Source organism: Musca domestica, unplaced genomic scaffold (assembly GCF_030504385.1).
Source record: "Musca domestica strain aabys unplaced genomic scaffold, Musca_domestica.polishedcontigs.V.1.1 29, whole genome shotgun sequence".
Lineage (NCBI taxonomy): Eukaryota > Metazoa > Arthropoda > Insecta > Diptera > Muscidae > Musca > Musca domestica.
In genome coordinates this window covers 10,371,748-10,393,928 of record NW_026712296.1, presented here as the reverse complement: position 1 = coordinate 10,393,928, position 22,181 = coordinate 10,371,748, and the positions used below count along the sequence as shown (strand labels likewise).

At 35.6% G+C, this 22,181-nt stretch overlaps 2 protein-coding genes across 3 annotated transcripts in view; one reads left to right on the top strand and one right to left on the bottom strand.

The window, feature by feature from the left end:
* The window catches only part of LOC101892759 (elongation factor-like GTPase 1), a 432,356-nt gene extending 426,062 nt beyond the window's left edge, over nucleotides 1–6,294 (top strand). The window contains exon 6 of the mRNA XM_059124407.1: nucleotides 5,915–6,294. Coding sequence (XP_058980390.1) covers nucleotides 5,915–6,103 — 189 coding nt within the window. The 3' untranslated portion in view covers nucleotides 6,104–6,294. The remainder of the gene's footprint in view (nucleotides 1–5,914) is intronic.
* Nucleotides 6,295–9,122: 2,828 nt separating this feature from the next.
* Nucleotides 9,123–22,181, bottom strand: part of LOC101898634 (proton-coupled folate transporter) — a 30,681-nt gene continuing 17,622 nt past the window's right edge. For both annotated transcript variants that reach the window (XM_059124500.1, XM_059124499.1), the window contains exons 2-5: nucleotides 13,005–13,814; nucleotides 9,771–10,109; nucleotides 9,368–9,702; nucleotides 9,123–9,285 (exon numbers count right to left, since the gene is read on the bottom strand). In XM_059124500.1, coding sequence (XP_058980483.1) covers nucleotides 9,141–9,285; nucleotides 9,368–9,702; nucleotides 9,771–10,109; nucleotides 13,005–13,766 — 1,581 coding nt within the window. In that variant the 5' untranslated portion in view covers nucleotides 13,767–13,814 and the 3' untranslated portion in view covers nucleotides 9,123–9,140. The remainder of the gene's footprint in view (nucleotides 9,286–9,367; nucleotides 9,703–9,770; nucleotides 10,110–13,004; nucleotides 13,815–22,181) is intronic.

The following is a 22,181-nucleotide window of genomic DNA, read 5'->3' as shown; positions in this document are numbered from 1 at the left end:
TTAGCAAAAATATTTAGATGAGTGAAATTTGAAGAGAGTTGAATGCATATTTCGTTTTGCGCGTTTTGTTTTTCAAAAATCTTGAACCTTATATGGGGGAGGTACCAGAAGAAATGGTCCGACCTCTACCATCTTTATAACAGATTTTGTATTGATGGATATATTGAGACGTACCAAGTCTGAAAAAATCGGATATTTATGTCGTGCTTTATGAGCTTCATGGGTATTCTAAATTAAGATGTCCCAAGGCTGAATGGAACCGAATGTAAATGTTGCGTTTTATGAGCTTCATGGATATTCAAAATTTTGACACTTTTGTCGTGGAGGTACCAGAAGGAATAGACCGATATATTGCATTTTCAACATCAGACCTTGGTTTAATAAAAAATATTGTGATGAGTAATTTGAAGACCATCGGAAACTTACATCACATTTTATAAGGGTTATAATTATTCAAAATGTTGACCCTTTGTGGGGGAAGTACTTGATGGAGTGGACCGATCTTGCCCATTTTGCACACATGACCTAGCACTGATACAAATATTGAGATTTGCAAAGTTAGAGCATCGGATTATGCTTCCTCTTTCTGTGCAGAAAATAATTTTCTTTGAAAATGTTGACATTGTAACATTGAATATTTAGGTCCACGTTTTTCTATACCGCACATGTACCTATACCCACAGATATTTGGTGTTTTGATAATCCTAGTTACATTTACCCACGAAACTCTTTCAAAATTTAGTATTTAAGAAGATTTGGTGGATGACAATCCCTGAAGTATAAAATTGACTATATAGGTTCTCGTTTTGGTATGGCCCCCATATAACGGGTTCACCCATTTTATGGATTTTTTTGAAAATTTTAACAGTATCATCCAAACGATCTTACTGTAACTGTTGTTCAAAGTGGAACACGTTTGAATTCAGATTCTTTTATTTATATTTTTTTACCCAATGGTGTTTTTTTTTTAATTTTTCCTCGGCCTTTTTTGAAATTGGTTACATAAAATTTCGTTTTAAGCATATATCTAGGTTTAATAATTTTTTTAAGAAACTAACATTGGATATTTTTATTTAAATGTGTGTTAACGATTTTACATTGCTAAAATAACACTTCCGATTCTAAGTCAATATCTTATTTAATACTTAATTATTAAGAAGGTGTCAAAAAAAGAAATTTTTTAAATCAAAATTTCATTGTGCTACTTTGAACGAATAAATATTATAAATTTCGGTTTGTAAAAAAAATTGCAAAATTTAAAATTTTTCCCGAACACTTTGTAAATTTTCTTACATTTTAACTGGAACTTAATTATACTCTGCTTGTAGGAATTTTGGGTTCTCAGACCAAACTGACCACATGAAAAGGGACCCCAAATTTTTGCGAAATATTTCACAACATTTAATATATAGATTTGAAAGTTTGCATATAGAACTTAACCTGGACAGAAGGATGGACACACACTCATTTCGGCGAGATATGGTGGTTTTTGTTTAAGTTAACAGATTTTTATTGTCTCTTTTTCGGGTTCTTTCCCCAAATAATGAAGTATCATGGGAGATTTCGACTCAGATAAGAAACGTATAAAATTAAGAGACAAATCGAAGACATATAACTTTTAGCATTTTCCTTTTAATATTTTCCAGATTTACAGGGTGAGATAAAAAACTGCAACAAAGTCAAACGCAATAATTTTTAGTTTTTTATTTTATGAATGGAAGCAAAAAATGTCGTAAATATCATCAAATTTTAGAATAAGTTTAGATTCGTTCGAATTGGTCACCTTTGGCACCAATTATGGCCGAGGAGCCATATTGTAACCATTAACCAGTAACCATTCTTGGGTGGCGCGTGCTGAGTGCGATGGTACTGAGTTCTGTTGGAATCTCCAAGGTCTGCGGCCAAAAGTTTTGAGTGCCCAAGGCTTTTATACACCCTCCAGAATATTTTCGCGATAATATTCGGCATTTATTCTGAAGTCACGGTCGATTAATACGAGCGGAGAGCGACCATCGGCTTTTATGGCTGCCCACGCTTGAGTTCTGGTGGCAAACCGAAGGTGCACATTTTCAGCTGACCTCTTTGGCAAGTGAACACGATCATTTTGTTTGTTTACAAACTGCTGGACAACGGCTATTTTCTCATCGGAGAACTCCAAATTCGGCAGTTCGGCTTTACCTCTTTTGAGTTTATTTTCTTTCTCTAGCGGTGTAAGTTCTTGCACTTTGGCTTTAACCTGAGCTCATTTTTTAATATCTGCCGCATGGAATATTGCGATATGTTCAGCTCACGAACCATTTTTCGTTCAGCTCACGAACCATTTTTACTAAACAAAACTAAACAATATAATGAGCTGTCACTGGAATATTATTAACAGCTGTCGGACGAGTGGCTTAGAAATGAGAAATGAGAGATTAGAAAAAGAGTCTGAAGTTGGTTGCAGTTTTTTCATCTCACCCTATGTAGTGACATTTTGGTAGAATTTTCCACCTTTTGAGACTTTCTGTCCGAAACGAAGTTTAATGTTACATTCATCCATCAACTCGGAAAAGAGCCCAAAGAAAAATCTCTGTGATGGATTGGAAATATTTTCGACATTTTTTGTGTTGATATTTTTTTTTTTTTTTTGGTAATTTATCAGCTGCAACTCACGTTAAATTCTCATAAAAAAAACGTTAGATTACACATATTCACACATTGGATTTTCTGATACCGTGTGCTGGCGCTGACTCGATTGTTACTCCTCTTATGTCCTGCTGTTATCCTTGGTTGGTAAGGCAGTCTGTTACACATGACAGCAACGAGAATCACCTTCAACTTACATATATTGTTAGGATCACGTACGACAATCCCATGAATGATTCTTGAACAATGGAGATGCACTTTTGAAGTGTACAGACACTTCAGAAATTGCCAAATCCTTTTTGTGTGTCTACCACTTGCTGTGACCCGTTCCGAAACAAAGAACATAACAAGGATAACATCCAAAAACACAATTCACAAATATGAAATATATTATGTTTGAACTTCTACGAACACTCAGGTTTTTTGTTGTTGGAATTCTTTTACTACTTCCTTCAAAGTCCTTCGAAAAGATTTGTGCCTTTTAACACTCAAAGTACTGGCAACCTGCTGTTTTTTCGAGTATCGCACCAAGGCAAATTTGTATTTAAAGGCGGCGTCTCCTTGCAGTTGTTGTTTTCAGGAAATAACCCTGTAACAGCACTTCCATTTAAAGGCTGTTGATTTGATCCGTTTTTGACAATGGAAATTAGTTATGGTACTACAGATTAGATGACCACCAGGTCACATGACAGGGAACTTTGGTTGGTAGATTTTTAAATAAATTAAAAATGATGATATGAATCATCATCACCTTCATGGACAAAAATGTATTGCATTTATGAAATGGAAAACAGTACATTTTTAATGTTCTGTATTTCTCTAAATGATCCCCACGGACATAAGGTATGGAGGTTATGACCATTATTTTGTCGGTTATAATCCCCATAATGGAATGGGGATTGTGTCTCTGACAAGTGGTCATATGATGGGCTTGCTTGAAACGGTTCCAGAGTAATACATGAAAATTTGTATTTTTGTTCCAGATATTTTTGAATAACCCCTAAAAAGTTTTAAATGGACCCATTATGAGGCATAAAGATCTGCAAACTACATTATAGCCTATACTCTTGCCTTTCCAAATTGTGCCTTTTTTCTAGATATAATTCCCACAACAAAAGGTCATACTCCCCATGGGCATAACCCATATCCGTCCGTCCGTCTGTCTGGCTGTTGCGCACCATAATCCTAATTTGGTCCACACTTGGTACATCGTAATATTGTTATCATACTTACATCGAGTTCGGAAATGGGAAATATTGTTCCATTCCTTATGGTACCTCCCCCACAAAAAAAACGTCCAAATTATCACAAAAAATAAAGTATCTTATACAACAAGAAATATTCATCCAATTTTGTGAAAACTTCACAAACCTAATATTTTTATCAGTCCTAGGTCAGGTGTGAAATTGGGCAATATCGGCCTGCTACTTCTAGTTCCTCCCACAGACCTTTTTATACCCTACACCACATAATGGGGAGGGTATTATGTCTTTGTGCATTTGTTTGTAACATGGAGCAAGAAGCGAGATAGGCCCATAGTTACTTTTGAGAATCTTCATAGAATCACTTTCTGAGTAGATTTATGCATGTCAGTCCGTCTGTCCGTCCGTGCGCCTGTCCATGTATTTTTCTGAACAAAATTGAGGTCGCATTTATTACCCGATTGAATTTTCCAAACAATATTAGTTTGGCCCAAGGACGAACCCTATTGAAATTATTGAGAATCGATTCAAATTTAGATATAGCTCCCATATATACAGGGTGAAATGAAAAAAACGGCAACCTACTTCAGAGTGCTGCCACTCGCCCCACAGCTGTTAAAATTATTCCAGTGACAGCTCATTATATTGTTTACAAGCGTACAAAAGCATTTTGGTGAAATTTTTCAAGAAAAAAAGTTATTCGTGATGGAATTCAAGCGAGATAGTGTGATTTCTTTATATTTGGCTGGAAAACCTCAAGTGGCTTTCGTTAGAGCTCTCCAGCATTTAAATGTGAATATATCAAGGAAGTGGACGGAAGAAAATAGCAACATCAGGAGATATTGTTCGAAAAGTAAAAAACCTACTTGATCGAAACCCACGTCAGAGTGGCCGAAAAATGGCTCGTGAGCTATGAATATTCCATTCGGCAGATATTAAAAAATGAGCTCGGGATAAAGCCACTGAAATTCCAAACAGTACAAGAACTTACACCGCAAGAGAAAGAAAATAAACTCAAAAGAAGTAAAGCCGAACTGCCGAATTTGGTGTTCTCCGATGAGAAAATAAAATATCAAGTCTTAATCGAATCGGATGTAAATTTTCGAGTATATGTATATATATATATATATATATATATATATATATATATATATATATATATATATATATATATATATATCATTTTCACACTAGACCTTGGGCTAATTAAAATATTGTTAATATTGTGTAATTTTAAGACAATCGGACTTCTACATCACATTTTATAAGAGTTATAATTATTCAAAATTTTGACCCCTTGTGGGGGAGGTACTTGATTGAGTGTACCTATATTGTACATTTCTGCGCCTGACCCTGATACAAAAATTTGGAGTTGCAAAGATGGAGCAAAAATTCTCTTTCTGTGCAGTCAATTATTTTCTTTGGAGTGGACCGATATTGCCTATCTTCGATCTCGATCTAATTTTGATAATAATATTACGATAATATTTCGATGAGGCACGTTTTGGCCGTATCAAATGATATACGCTCACTAGCCATATGGCTGAGTGAGAGGGGTATACAAATTCGAATTACAATTGGAATGATTCAAATTACAAATTAAATCAAAATTTTTCGAATTACATCTGAAAAAGGTTTAGTTTAATTTCGACAAATTCAGTCCTTATTCCAAATTTTTTGCAAGGTTTTTTGTATGGGTTGTGGAAAATGCCAAGTGGGTTTGACTGTAATCGTGTTGTAGATTAAAGGTACAAAAGAGTTTCGAGTTATTAGGCCAAATATTTTTATGTCTTGTATGTAGCCTTGTCATATACAACGGAAACCCATTATTTTGAAATTTATTTCGCAATATTTTTTAAAGAGCTTCGGAAATTTATAGAGAGCTTTTTATTAATTCAAGAATCATGGTTTGGTAAAATCCCTTTATGTTTCAGTGAAATTTATTCCAAGAAGTTCCGAAAACCTCAAACTCATTTCAAAATTCGTGGCATCACTCCAACGATTCATGTTTCAACTTTAATACAAAAATCTTATTTTAAAACGCATTAAGGACTTCACCATTTGTAACCGTGCCGTTTCTTTTACAGATTATTGACATCGATCCATTCTGGGTTCCCACAACCGAAGAAGAATTCACACACTATGGCGAAAAAGCGGATTCAGCAAATCGCGCCAAACTCTACATGGATAGCGTTAGACGTCGCAAGGGTCTATATGTTGATGAGAAAGTTGTCGAACACGCCGAGAAGCAACGTACCCTGAGCAAGAAAAAATAATACATTTTTCAACGAAGAACAATGCATTTCGTTTAGAAGCTTCTTTTTACCAGGCGGAATGAAATTGTAATCAACAATCCAATTGGATGTAGACATTAATTGGTAATCACAAAATGTTTATTGGATAATCTTTTCGAACGAAAGTGCTGCTTGTTATTAATGACATTTTCAATAAAGTTTTCGTAAAAAAATAGCAGCTGTTATTATTTGACACTCGGGGGTAAGTATTGTATAGTTCGATTGCGGTACAAGGAATTTTTATTAAGTGAATTTATTGGCGGCCGGCCATTTTCTAACCCATAATTGTTCAGGTAAATTTCTACAGTACCATTGGTACTTTTCATATACGTTATAGTACTCAAATTCAATCTCGCTTTCTTATATAAAACGTATCGGATTCACAGTGATCCTAATGCCAAAATTCATAAAGTTGTATTGCTACACTATACTGGGTGAGATAAAAAAAACCTGCAACAAAGACAAGCGCCATAATTTTTACATATTTTTTTTTCTAAATTTTATTGAAATATCATCAATTTAAGAATAAGTTTAGATTTGTTCGAATTGATCACCTTTGGCACGAATTATGGTCTTCAAACGGCCAATGAAACCGTGAAACGCGAATGTTGTTCAGCGTTATTTTGGTCCATTCCAAGCGAAGCGCTTGCTTATGGTGACCGACACTTTGGTATTTTTTAGTGCCAATCTTGCTTTCCAAAATACTCCAGACACAATAGTTCTACGGATTGGTATCCGAAGATTCTGGTAGCCGTTGTGCGCTGGAAATGAAGTGAGGAACCTCATTTTGTAACCATTATTGGGTGGCGCGTGCTGAGTCCAGTTAGAATGTCCAAGGTCTGCGGCCAAAATGTTTGCGTGCCCAAGACTTTAAAACACTCCTCCAGAATATTTTCGCGATAATATTCGGCATTTATTCTGCTACGGTGGATTAACACGAACGACCATCGGCTGCTATGGCCGGCTCTTGAGTTCTGGTGGCCAACAGAAGGTGCACATTTCAGCTGACCTCTTTGGCAAGTAAACACGATCATTTTGTTGGTTTACAAACTGCTGGACAACGAACGTTTTCTCATCGGAGAAAACCAAATTCGGCAGTTCACTTCTTCCAGCCAAGCGAAACAACTCTTTAGCTCTTTTGAGTCTATTTTCTTTCTGTTGCGGCTTAAGTTCTTGCACTTTTTGGAATTTCAATGGCTTTACCCAGAGCTCATTTTTCAATATTTACCGAATGGAATATTGCAATATGTTCAGCTCACGAGCAATTTTTCGGCCACTACGACGGGGGTTTCGATCAAGTCGCTTCTTTACTTTTCGAACCATTTCTGCTGATGTTGCTGTTTTCTTCCGTCCACTTTCTTGACTTTGGACTACGCTTCCAGTATCACGGTAACGAGCGATGGTACGAGCCACAAAAGATTTATTCACATTTAAATGCTGGAGAGCTCTAACGATAGCCACTTAAGGTTTTCCAGCCAAACATAAAGAAATCACACTATTACGCTTGAATTCCATCACGAATAACTTTTTTTCTGGAAAATTCTCACCAAAATGCTTTTGTACGATTGTAAACAATATAATGAACTGTCATTGGAATAATTTCAACTGCTGTGCGAAGAGTGGCTTAGAAATTTCAGTCTGTATCAATTCGTTCGAAATTCAATTCGTTCGAAAGATGGCGTGACTGCAATAGACAGACAGACACACATCGCTAGATCGTCTTAGAATTTACGCTGATCCTGCATATGTATACTTTATAAGGTCCTTTATGAATATTACGAGGAGTTCAAACGGAATGACAAAGCTAATATACCCTCCATAGAATGGTGGAGGGTATAAACACTTTGATTTTTGCGAAATATTAGGTAGATATTTTTACCCTGATTCCGGAAAATTGTTTTTTTCGTTTGGGGCGGACCCGGGACTCAAGAATTTTTACTCGAAATTCCAAGACCCGGATCCACTTACACGATGTAAACAATATATGTATCGTTTGAAAGCTTACCCAATATAGACAATATAGGTATCGGTAACATAACAACTTTTAAATTTAGAAAACTTTAGTTCGCATAGCCGGTTAAATATACCCAGAAGAGAATATCTCGGAGCCCAGAAAAGGTATTAGCACAAATTATAGCATTTTGTAAAGGTAAGAGTGTTGTGCTAAAATTTGGCATTAATTTTGGAGGGTATAAAAAACTTAGTATGTACTGTGAGTATTCCAAACTACTTACCATATTATAATGGGCACTCGAAAAATGTAATTAAAAACCAAATTAAAACCACTTTTTTTTATAAATATAGAAAAATGTAATTTATTTTCTTTTTTTAAGTTTTCTGTTCTGTATTTTTTTTATAAATGACAAAAAAAAATGTTTATTCAATTTTGTTTTTATAATTATTGTACACAAATGTAAAAACAAATATAACACTAAGCATCTATTTAATAATACTAAATTAATTAAAAAATACAACATTAAAAATTGTTGTTTTTTCTGATAACCTCTGGATAATTTTAGTATAGCTTGAGGTAAATTTGAGGTTTATTCTATAATTTTAGCCCTAAGATAACATTAAATGAATTATTTCCCAAAAGAAAAAACTTATTATTATCAATCAATAGTTTGTTTTTACAGATAATTGGGTCCATAATGGTATAATCCATACAAGGTAGACAATAACCACCCATCGATTATTTTTTTTTAAATTTTGGAAAATATTGAAAACTTATGTATACCAAATTTACGCATTTTTAAATCTTTCAAAATGTATGTGGAACTTGATTTTAAAAGAAATTTGCATATGTTATATATAGTTTATACTTATCCTACCTTGTATGCATTGCACCATCATGATGTTAGCAATTGAAAGAGACCCAGCAATGTCTTATAAATACTTGTACTTATTATATAGTTAAAATAAACACTATTGTGCTCAAGTTTTAAAAACCAGATTCTTACAATTCCAATAACAACCCTGAAAATATGTTGGCTTTCATTAAAAAAAAGAAAAGAAAAAATTAAGTGCTAGTCTTTCTTTCCAAATTATTTTTTTGGTCGTGGCTTGTGTATTCAATGGCGACTGCATTCCTTACAATTGTTTCTTCGGTTTCGCTAACTTCCGGCACATCCAATATGTTATCACCCAATATTATGTGTATAGATCTGTGTAGCAGAGGAAGTAAATATTTGATTGTTAGAAGAAAGCATTTCAATGTGTTGCCGCAGCGTGTTGTGCAAAACTTACAAAATTAAAATAAACACTGCCATTTGGGTGGCAATGGTTAATAAAAATACACCGTCACCACCTTTGCCTTCATCGTTTAGTGTGGCGCGATATACCTGGGAATAGCACACACCACTTATAAACGGCACCGCATTATCGCACACCGACAGCAATGCAAACACTTTTCCCCTTTCGGATATGGGCACAATCTTGGAGGTCATTGAACGGATCATGGGGCCAACAATGGGACCCAAACTGCACACAATGGCGCCCACGTAAAACATTTGACCCGTCTCGGCAAAATAATAGAACAGCCGAGCTATGGCGTGTGCCCAAGCTCCAATAAAAACAATTGTCTAAAAATAAAATAATAACAACAACCACGTTAAATGGAAGCAGATGTGTGACGTCGAATAGGTCTTACGGTATCTTTCCAATTGAATGACTTATTCATTATGGGCACTCCCACCAACATGGCCAAAACGTAGGCGGATGATTTCACTGTTTTAAAAGTACTGTAGACGTCAACGCCCCATTTAAATTTAAACACCGTGTACATGTACAGGTATTGTCCTTCGTCTCTTTGGAAGGTGTACAGGGCCATGGTAATGAGTAAAATAATTAAAAAGCTTCTACGATTGCCAGGCCTTTTCTTCACAAGGACACCAAGGGAGTCCACAACGTGCTGTTTATCGAAGAAATCGCCGAAAAAGCCGCAACAACCCAGCTCTTTGAGAGAACGTTGCTTCGGCGTTGTTTGCCACTGGAAAGAGAGTAATAGGAAAAAGACGATTACAGGTGAAAAAACAATGCAAGTTTTGACGTGTCAGGGTGAAAAAAATGTTTATACATGAGGAGATGAAAAAACTGCAACCAACTTCAGACTGCTGTAATTTCGAAGCCACTCGTCTGAAAGTTGTTAAAATTATACCAGTGATAGCTCATTATATTGTTTACAAGCGCACAAAAGCATTTTGGTGAGAATTTTCCAGAAAAAAGTTATTCGTGATGGAATTCAAGCGTGATAGTACGATTTCTTTACATTTGGCTGGAAAACCACAAGTGACTATCGTTAGAGCTCTCCGAGATTTAAATGTTAATAAATCTTTTGTGTCTCGTACCATCGCTCGTTACCGTGATACTGGTAGCGTAGCCCGACGTCAAGAAAGTGGACAGAAGAAAACAACAAACATCAGCAAAAATGGTGACGCACATATCGCCATATTCCATTCGGCAAATATTGAAAAATGAGCTCGAGGTAAAGCCAAATTCCAAAAGTGCGTGAACTTTCACCGTCAGTTGCTTCGCTTGACCGAAAGTGGTGAACTGCCGAATTTTGTTCTCCCCGATGAGAAAACATTCGTTGTCCAGCAGTTTGTAAACCAACAAAATGATCGTGTTTACTTGCCAAAGAGGTCAGCTGAAAATGTGCACCTTCCGTTGGCCAACAGAACTTAAGCACCGGCCATGGTGATGTCCAAGGCCGCAGACCTAAGACATTCCAACAAGACTCATCACCATCGCACTCAGCACGCGCCACCCAAGAATGGTTACAAAATGAGGTTCCTCGCTTCACTTTCAGCCCACAATACCCACCAAAATCTCCGGATACAAATCCGTTAGACTATTGTGTCTGGAGTATTTTGGAAAGCAAGGTTGGCACTAAAAAATACCAAAGTGTCGGACACCCGGTTTCATTGGCCGTTTGAAGGCCATAATTCGTGTTAAAGGGGACCAATTCGAACAAATCTAAACTTATTCTAAAATCTGATGCTATTTCCGACATAGTCGGCTTTCATTCAATAAAATTTAAAAAAATGTAATAATTATGGAGTTTGACATTGTTTCAGTTTTTTTTTTTTATCTCACACTGTATGTCAGTAATATTCTCATCTGAATCGATTCCTACTACATTTGTGTCTTAGCCGATATTTATCAAAATCCATCCTATTTGAGCAGATATTACACATTTAAGGCCCAATAAATTGGATGTAGATATATACGGAAGCTATATCCAAATCTGAACCGATATCTGTAAAATTTAGCTAAGATATTTATCTGCTGTATCTGATAGCTGGCACCAAATATCGTTGTTGTGGGGAACATTTTACGGGTATCTTAACCCATTTTCACCAAATTTAATAAACTTTCATCCAGGAGGACAAATTTAATAAATCGGATTAAAAATACATCTGAGAGCTATAGTTAAATCTAAAAAACACGCTTATTTCTATTGTCAATATATGCCAAATTTCATCCTAGACATCATAAAATATATACATTCATAATCAGCATAATATAGCCGCCATATAACGGTACCTCCCTATATGCGGTATTTTGGATAATTTCGCTACACTTTTCCACGGATTTGTCTAAAAATTGGGTATTTGTAGGTGAAAATGGATTCTAGCGCCGGTGGCGGAACAAGGTACGTATAGATCGACGTTTTCGTATAGTTCCTATGTAACGGTACCTCCTGATATTCGGTATATTGATCATTTTTGCCACGAATTTGTCTAAAAATTAGTATTTGTAGTTTGGAATGGGTTCTATCTCCGGTGGCGGAACATGGTTTACATAGGTCCACTTTTTGGTATTACCCCCATGTAACGGTACCTCCAGACATTCGGCATTTTGATGATTTATGCCACATTTTTCCACGGATTTGGCTTTGGACTGGCTTTTTTAAACCTGAGTGGCTGGTAATGCGCTCACTGTCCCACAGGAGCTCCGTGCTCACTGCTCCATCTAATTAACCTGCGAGCACCGAGTTCCCGCTCATGTACTCCTCGTACACGACGCCTCTGAGTCGAAGGCAGCGAAGTCATCCACAACCGAGCATCATCGTCGTAGAACACCAGTGAGCCGAATGCCATTCACCAGAGTTCTCGATTATAACACGGACAGCGAAATCAACTTCAACCCGAACAGTGATTACCCGTCGTGATCGTGGTGACCGACAACCGCTCAACAGAATTCCCGATTATCCTCGAATCATCTGTAACTCGAATATCGTGTTCCCGACGACCGTTTCCCAGAGTTGACGCTTATATACCAATCATTTACAACCCGAACCTCATCATCGGAATCCCTGACATCCATGCATCAAATTTCGTATTGGAAAATCTTAATGGGAAAACAAATTGTATGCAGGTCCACGTTTTCGTATATATAACGGTACCTCCCGATGTTCGATATTTTAATGATTTTAGCGATATTATTCACTGGAACTTTTTCAAATTTCATATTTGCAGTTCGTAATGGGTACTACAACCTATGGCAAAAAATTTCGAATGCAGGTCCACGTCTTCGTATAGACACCCCCCAATATAACGCTTTTCATTTTAGTTGTAGTTTTCGAATTTTTTTTTAATATTTAAGTTCCTTCCCAATTGTTGGACGGCATTAAAAGTTCGGCCCGGCCCAACTTACTGCTTCTTTACTTGTTTAAACTTTTATATAGCTCTTAAAAAAACCCTCTGCTTACAACTATGTTTTTGATTCATTTTGCCTTCGACATAATTTACGCTTATCAACAACAAAAATTGTGGTGATTATACGAATTACGCACACCAGAGAAGCTTGACGGATATTAACAAATGTTTTCTAAAATATCGTTTTGTAGAATTTTTATCATTTGTTTTGTTATGTAACTTACCTTCAGAGCAAATATGGTATAGATTATGGACAACGCCAATAGCGAGGCATTCAGTGTAAACATATTTGCATAGGAACGATTAAAATGATTGTAGAACAAATACGAGCCCAATGCCACACCCGTTGGCATTGCACTCAAATAACAGACATCCAAAATGGTAACTCTCAACGTTCGGTTCTTTAGCGTAGAAATATCGGAAATGTATGCAAAACATGATGCAAATATGGCCACATCGGCCCCCGTCAAGGCACTTGGCAGTGTGGCCGTGTAGAGGATATATTCCACTGGCCAAGTTTTCATGCGAGCATTGACCACAATCATCACAGAGTATATGAATTTACCCACCAAGCCCATGAGCAAGGGCAGTTTTCTACCACGACGATCAGAAAACGAGCCCAAAAACAGAGCCAATATAATCGGGAAGACATGAGCCGAAATCGACTCCCATTGCAAAAACCAGGCTGTGGTAGTTTGGACTTGTTTCTTGTACTCGGCATTTTCACTGTCTTTTATATGTTCGCATATCTCATCCGTAAAATTGTTATTAACCCGGCAGGCTTTTTGCAGAAAGAAGTCCTGTTCCACAACTGAGGTAATCATAAAAGCGAACATGTACAGGAACATTGTGGGTTCCACGGAGATTTCTTTGTACCATGGTGAGAATATGGCTTCCGTGAAGCGAACACATTTACTCTTTGGTCTGGTGGTTGGCAAAGATGGTGGGAATTGGGTATTATCGTCGTTTTGATTGGCTCCACCCATGATATATGTTGTAGCTGAAGAAGTGGTCGCTTGGTTAATTGTGTCCGCCTGAAAGTATGCAATAGAATTGGGTTGTTAATGTACGATCAAAGAGTAGATAATGCCGTTTACATGGAGATAAAACGAAACACACAAATATTGAGGGGGAGAAATGTGTCTCGTACCCTAAAAAGTCATAGCAGAATGAGCGCCGACCATCAACACTGCAATTTATGGTAGAGTTTCTATAGATGTGATATACTCAAAATAAATTCCTCAAATTACGATACATAAATGGACTATATTAAAAATCCGTTCTCATATTTTCAATTAACCCATTAGTGGACGAAGTTCCCTGGGCACTACCTTTAAGCGATTTACACCAATTACAAATAAAAATGGTATAGTTAATTTGTTTTAAAAACAATTTATTCAAAAAAGCTTATGGTTTTGGAGTTATGGGCCGTCCCTTATAAGGGACGCTGCGCATTGGGTACACTTGGCTTATGATATTCCTTAAAGCAATTTTTAGGGTGGAGACCTTTGTCACACTTCTGACAAATAAAATTAGACTTTTTGCCATATAATCCACACCGTTTATCTGTTTTTGAATATTCAATAATGTGGTTTCTGCCATCATATCTTGTATCTGCAGTGACATTGCTATTGCGCAAACCTCTTGATGCTGGGGTACCATACGATTCCAGACATGATGTTGCAATATAACGGCGAAAATTTAGAAGAGTTGAACATGCCGGATCATTGGGATGTAACTTCTTCATTAACAGCCATGCATTCACTACTGACGCATCAGGCAAATATGCAAATATGGGCCAACACTATTTTTTTGCCTGATTCTAGAGCGGTATCGGCACCATCTATTGGTGGGGTCGCGTAAATTTCAATGTCGTGCAACTCATTATCGCCAATAGCATCCAATTCATTAAGTATTTCAGAAACTGTAAGTCTGCACATATAAGATTTATTACTCAATCAGTGGATTACAATTGTACTACGGGCGCAGTGTCCCTCTAAGGGGACGTTGCATTCATAGTCACTTTATGCACGTGTCACAACAATTTATTTTATTTTTTGGGCATAAACTAGTTTATTACACTTACTTACAAATAACAATACAAACACAATCATAAATATTCACAGAATCATAACTTTATTGAAATTTTACTTACCCAGCTCGAGATTTTTGTTTTTTCAGAAATTGGTTTTCCATATTTTGCACAAAATACAACACGCAACTCGCAAGAAATTAAACGAATGGGATAGAACATAATTCGTTGGAGTGTCAGTAATGGCATAGCCTACTTGTTTACAAAAAAAACGAGCATTGGAAAGTGCTACAGTGGAAAATGTGAGAGTCCCTTATAAGGGACACTGCCCACTAATGGGTTAAAAGGGTTTATAAGAATTTGTTTAATTCTAATGTAAAGACAGTTGTTATACCACCAGTCACAGAGAGGGTCTATATATCATTTGATGCGGCCAAAACGTGTTTCATCGAAATAACGGTTTTAGACTCTAGAGTCGATCCAGTGATGTTTGTCCCTCCGTCTATATGTCTGGTTGGTGTGCACGATAACTCTCGAAGGGAATATCCGATTTGGTCCAAACTTGGTACACCGTAATATTATTATCAAACTTTGATCGAGTTCGGAGATGAGCAATATCGGTTTACTCCTTCTGCTACCTCCCCATAGAAGGTCGAAGTTTTCAAAAAAAAAAATATATATATATTTTACTGCACAGAAAGAGAAAGGATAATCCGATTTTGCTCCAACTTTGCAAATGCTAACCCTAATTAGCATCAGTGCTAGGTCAGGTGCGAAAATGAACGATATCGGTCCACTCCGATGAACGATGGTACCTTCCCACAAAGGGTCAAAATTGTGAATATCCATGAAACTCATAAAACGCGAAATTAACATCCGATTCCATTCAGACTTGGCTCATCTTAATATTTTCAGATGGTAGAGATCGGATCATTCCTTCAGGTACCTCCCCCACAAAGGGTCAAAGGGTCATAAAATCCGAAATAAGCATCTGGTTCGCTTCATATTTCACACATCCAATTCCTCCTACTAAAAGATCTGCTGTCAAGATGGGATATATCGGGCTACTCCTTGTGGTACTTCCCACGAAGGGTCAAAAATTTGAATATCCACGAAGCTCATAAAACGCGAAATTAACATCTGATTCCATTCAAACTTGATAAATCTCAATCAACACAAGATCTGTTATAAAGATGGTAGAGATAGGGCCATTTCTTCCGGTACCTCCCTCATATAGGGTTTAAGGTTTTGAAAAACGAAACACTCAAAAAAAGCGAAATAAGCATGCAATTCTCTTAAATTTTCACACATACTAACATTTTTGCTAACACAAGATCTGTTTTGAAGATATCGGCGAACCCCTTTTGGAACCCCACCCACAAAGGGTCACAATTTTGAATACTTTTATCTGTCATAACTAGCGAAACAAGTCAGCGGTTCTTTACAACTTGCTATATCTGAATATTTCTCTCAACCAGAAACCTGAGATGAATATGGAATTTATGATTTCGTATAAAATTGGATTGATCGCGATTTTTTTTATCTGTATTAGATGAAGTATGAAAAAGGAATACTTCGATCGACTATATCTGGTACCTCACGTACATTTCAAGATTTTCTAAAAATTATCACATATCTTATATAAAGTGAAGGAAGTAGTCGATATAGTCTAAACCTGGCACGTCGCAATAATTATATCATATTTATTTAGGTCTGAAACGAGATGGACAATATTGGCTCATTCCTTCGGTGCCACCTCCATAAAGAGTCAACAATTTGAATAATCATAACAGAAGAAATAATATTGAAACATTGGCTGAGGGTGAACATCTGTCGGCAAAACGACTAATACTTTTTAACTTCTTTATATCGAAAATGGGCCCCCGTATAACTGCACCGGTGTTTTGGGTTTATAATCACAATTTTAACCCGAATTTGCTGTAAATTGGTAGCATGTGTTCCTATTATGTACTTTGATGATTTTAGCGACTTTATTCAAGGGAATTCTTTCAAATTTCGTATTTGAAGTTCAAAATGTGTACTACAGTCTATGACGGAAAATTGCATATGGTCTTCGTATGTAGGAGACCTACCTATAAAGGTCCAAGTATAGTCCCCGTATAAATAAACTCTCTGATAGTAAATTGTCTATATTGGCCCAAATTTTCATATATCCTCCATATACTTGTACTTTCCAAAATTCCGAATTTTTCTGATTTTAGACAGATTTTTCAACGGATTATCTCAACATTGGTATTTAGAGTTCCACCGAATATTCGGTATCTTGATAATGTTAGAGGCATTTATTTTGAAAGTTTTTTTTTACTTTTTAAGATTCCGTCTAAATGATCTAAGGTATTTGAAATTCGGTTCGGCCGAATTTAGCTGATTTTTTACTTGTTATAGACTCAGCTTAGATTAAGATGTGGTCGAATTAACATTAATTTTGGATCATTAACATTAATTTTGGATCGAGCTTATGATACACTTACAAACAATGTGAGGTCTAAGTAAATTTATTATACCCTCCACCATTCTATGGGGGGTATATTAGCTTTGTCATTCCGCTTGTAACTCCTCGAAATATTCATAATAGACCCTCCAATTTATATATATTCTGTCTATCTGTTATTTTCACGGTATCTTTCGAACGAATTGAAATAGAAGGCTAAAATATTTGCCTACATGTATAGTTTGCCAGTAGGCAGGTTAAGTTCGTAAATGGGCTATATCAGTCCACGTTTTCGTTTTTAGCCCCCATATATTGGTAATGGGTACTACATCCTATTACAACAATTTTTCTACGGCACTTCCCGATATTCGTTACTTTGATGATTTCAGCAACATTATTCACCGGAATCATCAAATTTCGTATTGGAAGATCTTAATGTGTATTACAACCTATGGCAAAAATTATCTACCGGAATTATTTCAAATTTCGTATTTGAAGTTCATAATGTGTACTACAGTCTATGACGAAAAATTGCATATGCAGGTCCTGGTCTTCGTATGTAAGAAAAATTATTTTTAAGACAAAAATTTTTGTGTGCAGGTCCACGTCTTCGTATAATGCTCATATAATGGTACCCCCGATATTCGGTATTTTGATGATTTTAGCAACATTATGTGTAGGGTATTAAAAGTTCGGCCCGGCTTCGTCTTAGCTTCTTTTTTACTAGTTTTTTATTATTTCTTCTCATATTTAAACGTATATGTGTGTAAATTTTTAAAATTTGCATATATCCACTGAAAATGCATACAGTGAGTTGCTTTGCTGAGTTACTTTTAAAAATATTGCCAACTCAAGTACATATTTAATTACGAACGCAATGTGATACTGATAAAAAATAACTAAATTCTTCGAAGCAAGAATGTCAAGTTACACCACATGTTCTGTTTTACATTTATCTTTTCATACATACTTTCATACATAGGTCGCTGAAACTCTATGCAAGTCATGAACTACTTCATTTAAATATATTCAGAATTATCGCAATTAATGCGAGGTATAATTTTCAATGAAGCATGCAAACGTGTTATCCGTTAAATATACTTTATTTAGTTATGACACTGAATGAAAAACCATATTCGATACAAAAAAAAAAAAAAACAAGTAAAAAAACATTAAGTTCGGTCGGGCCGAACTTTTAATACCCTCCACCTTAGGGTAAAGAAAACATTAGAACCCATTATGACCCACAAATACCAATTTTTAGACATATTCGTTGGAAAATGTGGCAAAAATCATCAAAATACCGAATATTGGAAGGTGTCGTTTTATGGGAGCTATACCAAAACATGGACCTATACATACAAAGTTTCGCCACCGCAGCTGGAACCCTTTATGACCAACAAATACCAATTTTTAGACAAAACCGTGAAAAAATGCGACAAAAACTATCAAAATACCGAATATATAGAGGCTATACCAAAACGTGGGCCAATATGTCTCATTTGTAATTCCAACCATCCTAACCACAATACAAATTGTTCTGCTAAATTTTGACGCTCTTCGTCAAATAATGTGGGCGATTTCAACAGACAGACGGACATCGTTAAATCGGTTTATAATTTTATGCTGATTGTGAATATGTATAATTTATACGACGAATATTTAGGGATGTTGCAAATGGAATGACAACGTTAATATACCTTCCTTTCCTAGGTGGTGGGTATAATAAGTTAAAAAGCCACAGTAGTTGGAACAAATTTCGAAATTTTCAAAAAAAAAAAAAAATAATAATAATAATTTGTATAGTTATTGTTGACCTTTGATCAATGTATTTTCTTCTGGTTTTTCGTTTGGCTCGAGGTCAGAATTTAAAAAACAGACGAATTTGTTTTTTTATATATTAATTTATTTGTCCGATATTTCGACTATCTTCGATAGTCATCATCAGGGATTTGACTTGAAAAAACAATTAACATTTAGTATAAATAAATAAAACAAAACACTATAACGATAATTACATTGGATTTTAACTCTTCTGTTTTTAAGTTCTCTGATGCAGCTTTTCCATCCTTTCCTTTTTACTCGAATTTTCCAACTAATTTTTCTTATGCTTTTCGATGACATTTCTATAAATTTGAGCACAATGTTCCGTGTCAGTTTTGTAGTTCATTCGTTTATTAGGAGGTACATTTATAATATGTAGCATTTCTAACATGTACCTACGTTTGTAGTTATTTTCTTGTGCCAAGATGTCGACATCTTTGAAATTGGGCGTATGTCCTTCTTGTTGGCAATGGGCAGCAAGGGCAGTTTTTTGCTCTATGGGTTTAGTTTTTGTCTTTTGGTCCGATTTATGAGAGCTAATACGAGTTTTTAATTTAGATTTTGTTGTCCCAACATATGCCTTCTGACATACGTTGGACCCGTCCCCATTACATTTAATCTTATAAACGACGTTAGATTTATCCTCGTGTGGAATTTTTGTTTTAGTTCTACTAAAGAAATTATTGTTGGTGTTACTGCTTCTGAATGCCAATTGATACTTCTCACTGTTGTACATGTTTGATGAAGAAAATCTTTCCGAAAACCCTGGTATATATGTAGATCTTTTATATGTCTTTTCCACTAATTTTGTATTTTGGTATGCTCTATTACCCTCGGCGCGTTTAATCAATTCATTAACAATGTTACTAGGGAAGTCATTCATTTTTAAAATCTTTATGATTTTGATTTTGTTCTTTGCATGGAATTTTCTGTCACTTATTTTCAAGACCCTTTGGATAAAGTTTGTGGCCGTGTTGATTTTTATACGTCGCGGATGCTTTGAATGGTAATTAATTATTGACAGTTGATTCAAAATACAACATTAAAGATGCAATAGACTTCAAATCCAGGATTAATAATCAACATATTGAAGATGACGAAATTTTAATTTCATTTGACGTGATTTCCTTGTTCCCAAGCATTCCAGTAAACTTGGCTATTAGTGCTATTAAAGATAGTTGGTCTATTATAAAGGAACATACACATATACCAATGGATCTTTTTATTGACATTTTGACAACATGTATTAAGGACGCTAGATATTTCGCATATAAGGATAAGATATATGAACAACAAAAAGGCATGCCGATGGGCTCACCTATTTCACCAATCATTGCTGATATAATAATGGAGAAACTTCTTGACGAAACTATGAACAAATTGGCTATCAAACCCAGATTCTTGACAAAATATGTGGACGACATATTTTGCATCGTAAAAAAGGAGGAAGTGGAAAATACACTTAAGACGCTGAATATGTACAACAAACAACTACGGTTTACGATGGAGAGTGAATTGAATAATCAGTTACCATATCTAGATAGCTTAGTACAAAGAGAAGGAAAAAAGTTGTTATTAGATTGGTACCAAAAGCCAACAGCCTCGGGTAGATTAATTAATTACCATTCAAAGCATCCGCGACGTATAAAAATCAACACGGCCACAAACTTTATCCAAAGGGTCTTGAAAATAAGTGACAGAAAATTCCTTGCAAAGAACAAAATCAAAATCATAAAGATTTTAAAAATGAATGACTTCCCTAGTAACATTGTTAATGAATTGATTAAACGCGCCGAGGGTAATAGAGCATACCAAAATACAAAATTAGTGGAAAAGACATATAAAAGATCTACATATATACCAGGGTTTTCGGAAAGATTTTCTTCATCAAACATGTACAACAGTGAGAAGTATCAATTGGCATTCAGAAGCAGTAACACCAACAATAATTTCTTTAGTAGAACTAAAACAAAAATTCCACACGAGGATAAATCTAACGTCGTTTATAAGATTAAATGTAATGGGGACGGGTCCAACGTATGTCAGAAGGCATATGTTGGGACAACAAAATCTAAATTAAAAACTCGTATTAGCTCTCATAAATCGGACCAAAAGACAAAAACTAAACCCATAGAGCAAAAAACTGCCCTTGCTGCCCATTGCCAACAAGAAGGACATACGCCCAATTTCAAAGATGTCGACATCTTGGCACAAGAAAATAACTACAAACGTAGGTACATGTTAGAAATGCTACATATTATAAATGTACCTCCTAATAAACGAATGAACTACAAAACTGACACGGAACATTGTGCTCAAATTTATAGAAATGTCATCGAAAAGCATAAGAAAAATTAGTTGGAAAATTCGAGTAAAAAGGAAAGGATGGAAAAGCTGCATCAGAGAACTTAAAAACAGAAGAGTTAAAATCCAATGTAATTATCGTTATAGTGTTTTGTTTTATTTATTTATACTAAATGTTAATTGTTTTTTCAAGTCAAATCCCTGATGATGACTATCGAAGATAGTCGAAATATCGGACAAATAAATTAATATATAAAAAAACAAATTCGTCTGTTTTTTAAATTCTGACCTCGAGCCAAACGAAAAACCAGAAGATAATAATAATTAAATAATTATAAATAGAATCCGTTAAAAATTGTTAGGCAATTTTATGTCACAAGCTGTAGTCCCCTTTTGGGGACTACAATTCCGGAGAGCAATGTAGCTAAAATCATCAAAATACCGAATATATGAGGCTACACGAAGGCGTGGACCAGCACAGACAATTTTCTCTCATAGGCTGTAGTATTCATTATGAACTTCAAATACGAAATTTGAAACATTTCCGGTGAATAATGTCGCTTTAATCACCAAAATACCGAAAATAGGGAGGTACCATTAAATGGGGGCTATACCGCAACGTGTACCTGTATGGCTCATCGACATAGAATTTTATGCTGATCAAGAATATATATATATGTACTTTGTGGGGCCTAAAATATATATTTCGAGGTATTAGAAACTTAATATACCCTCCATACTATAGCGGAGGGTTAAAATATTGATCTTAAGCTCGAAAAACTTTTATTA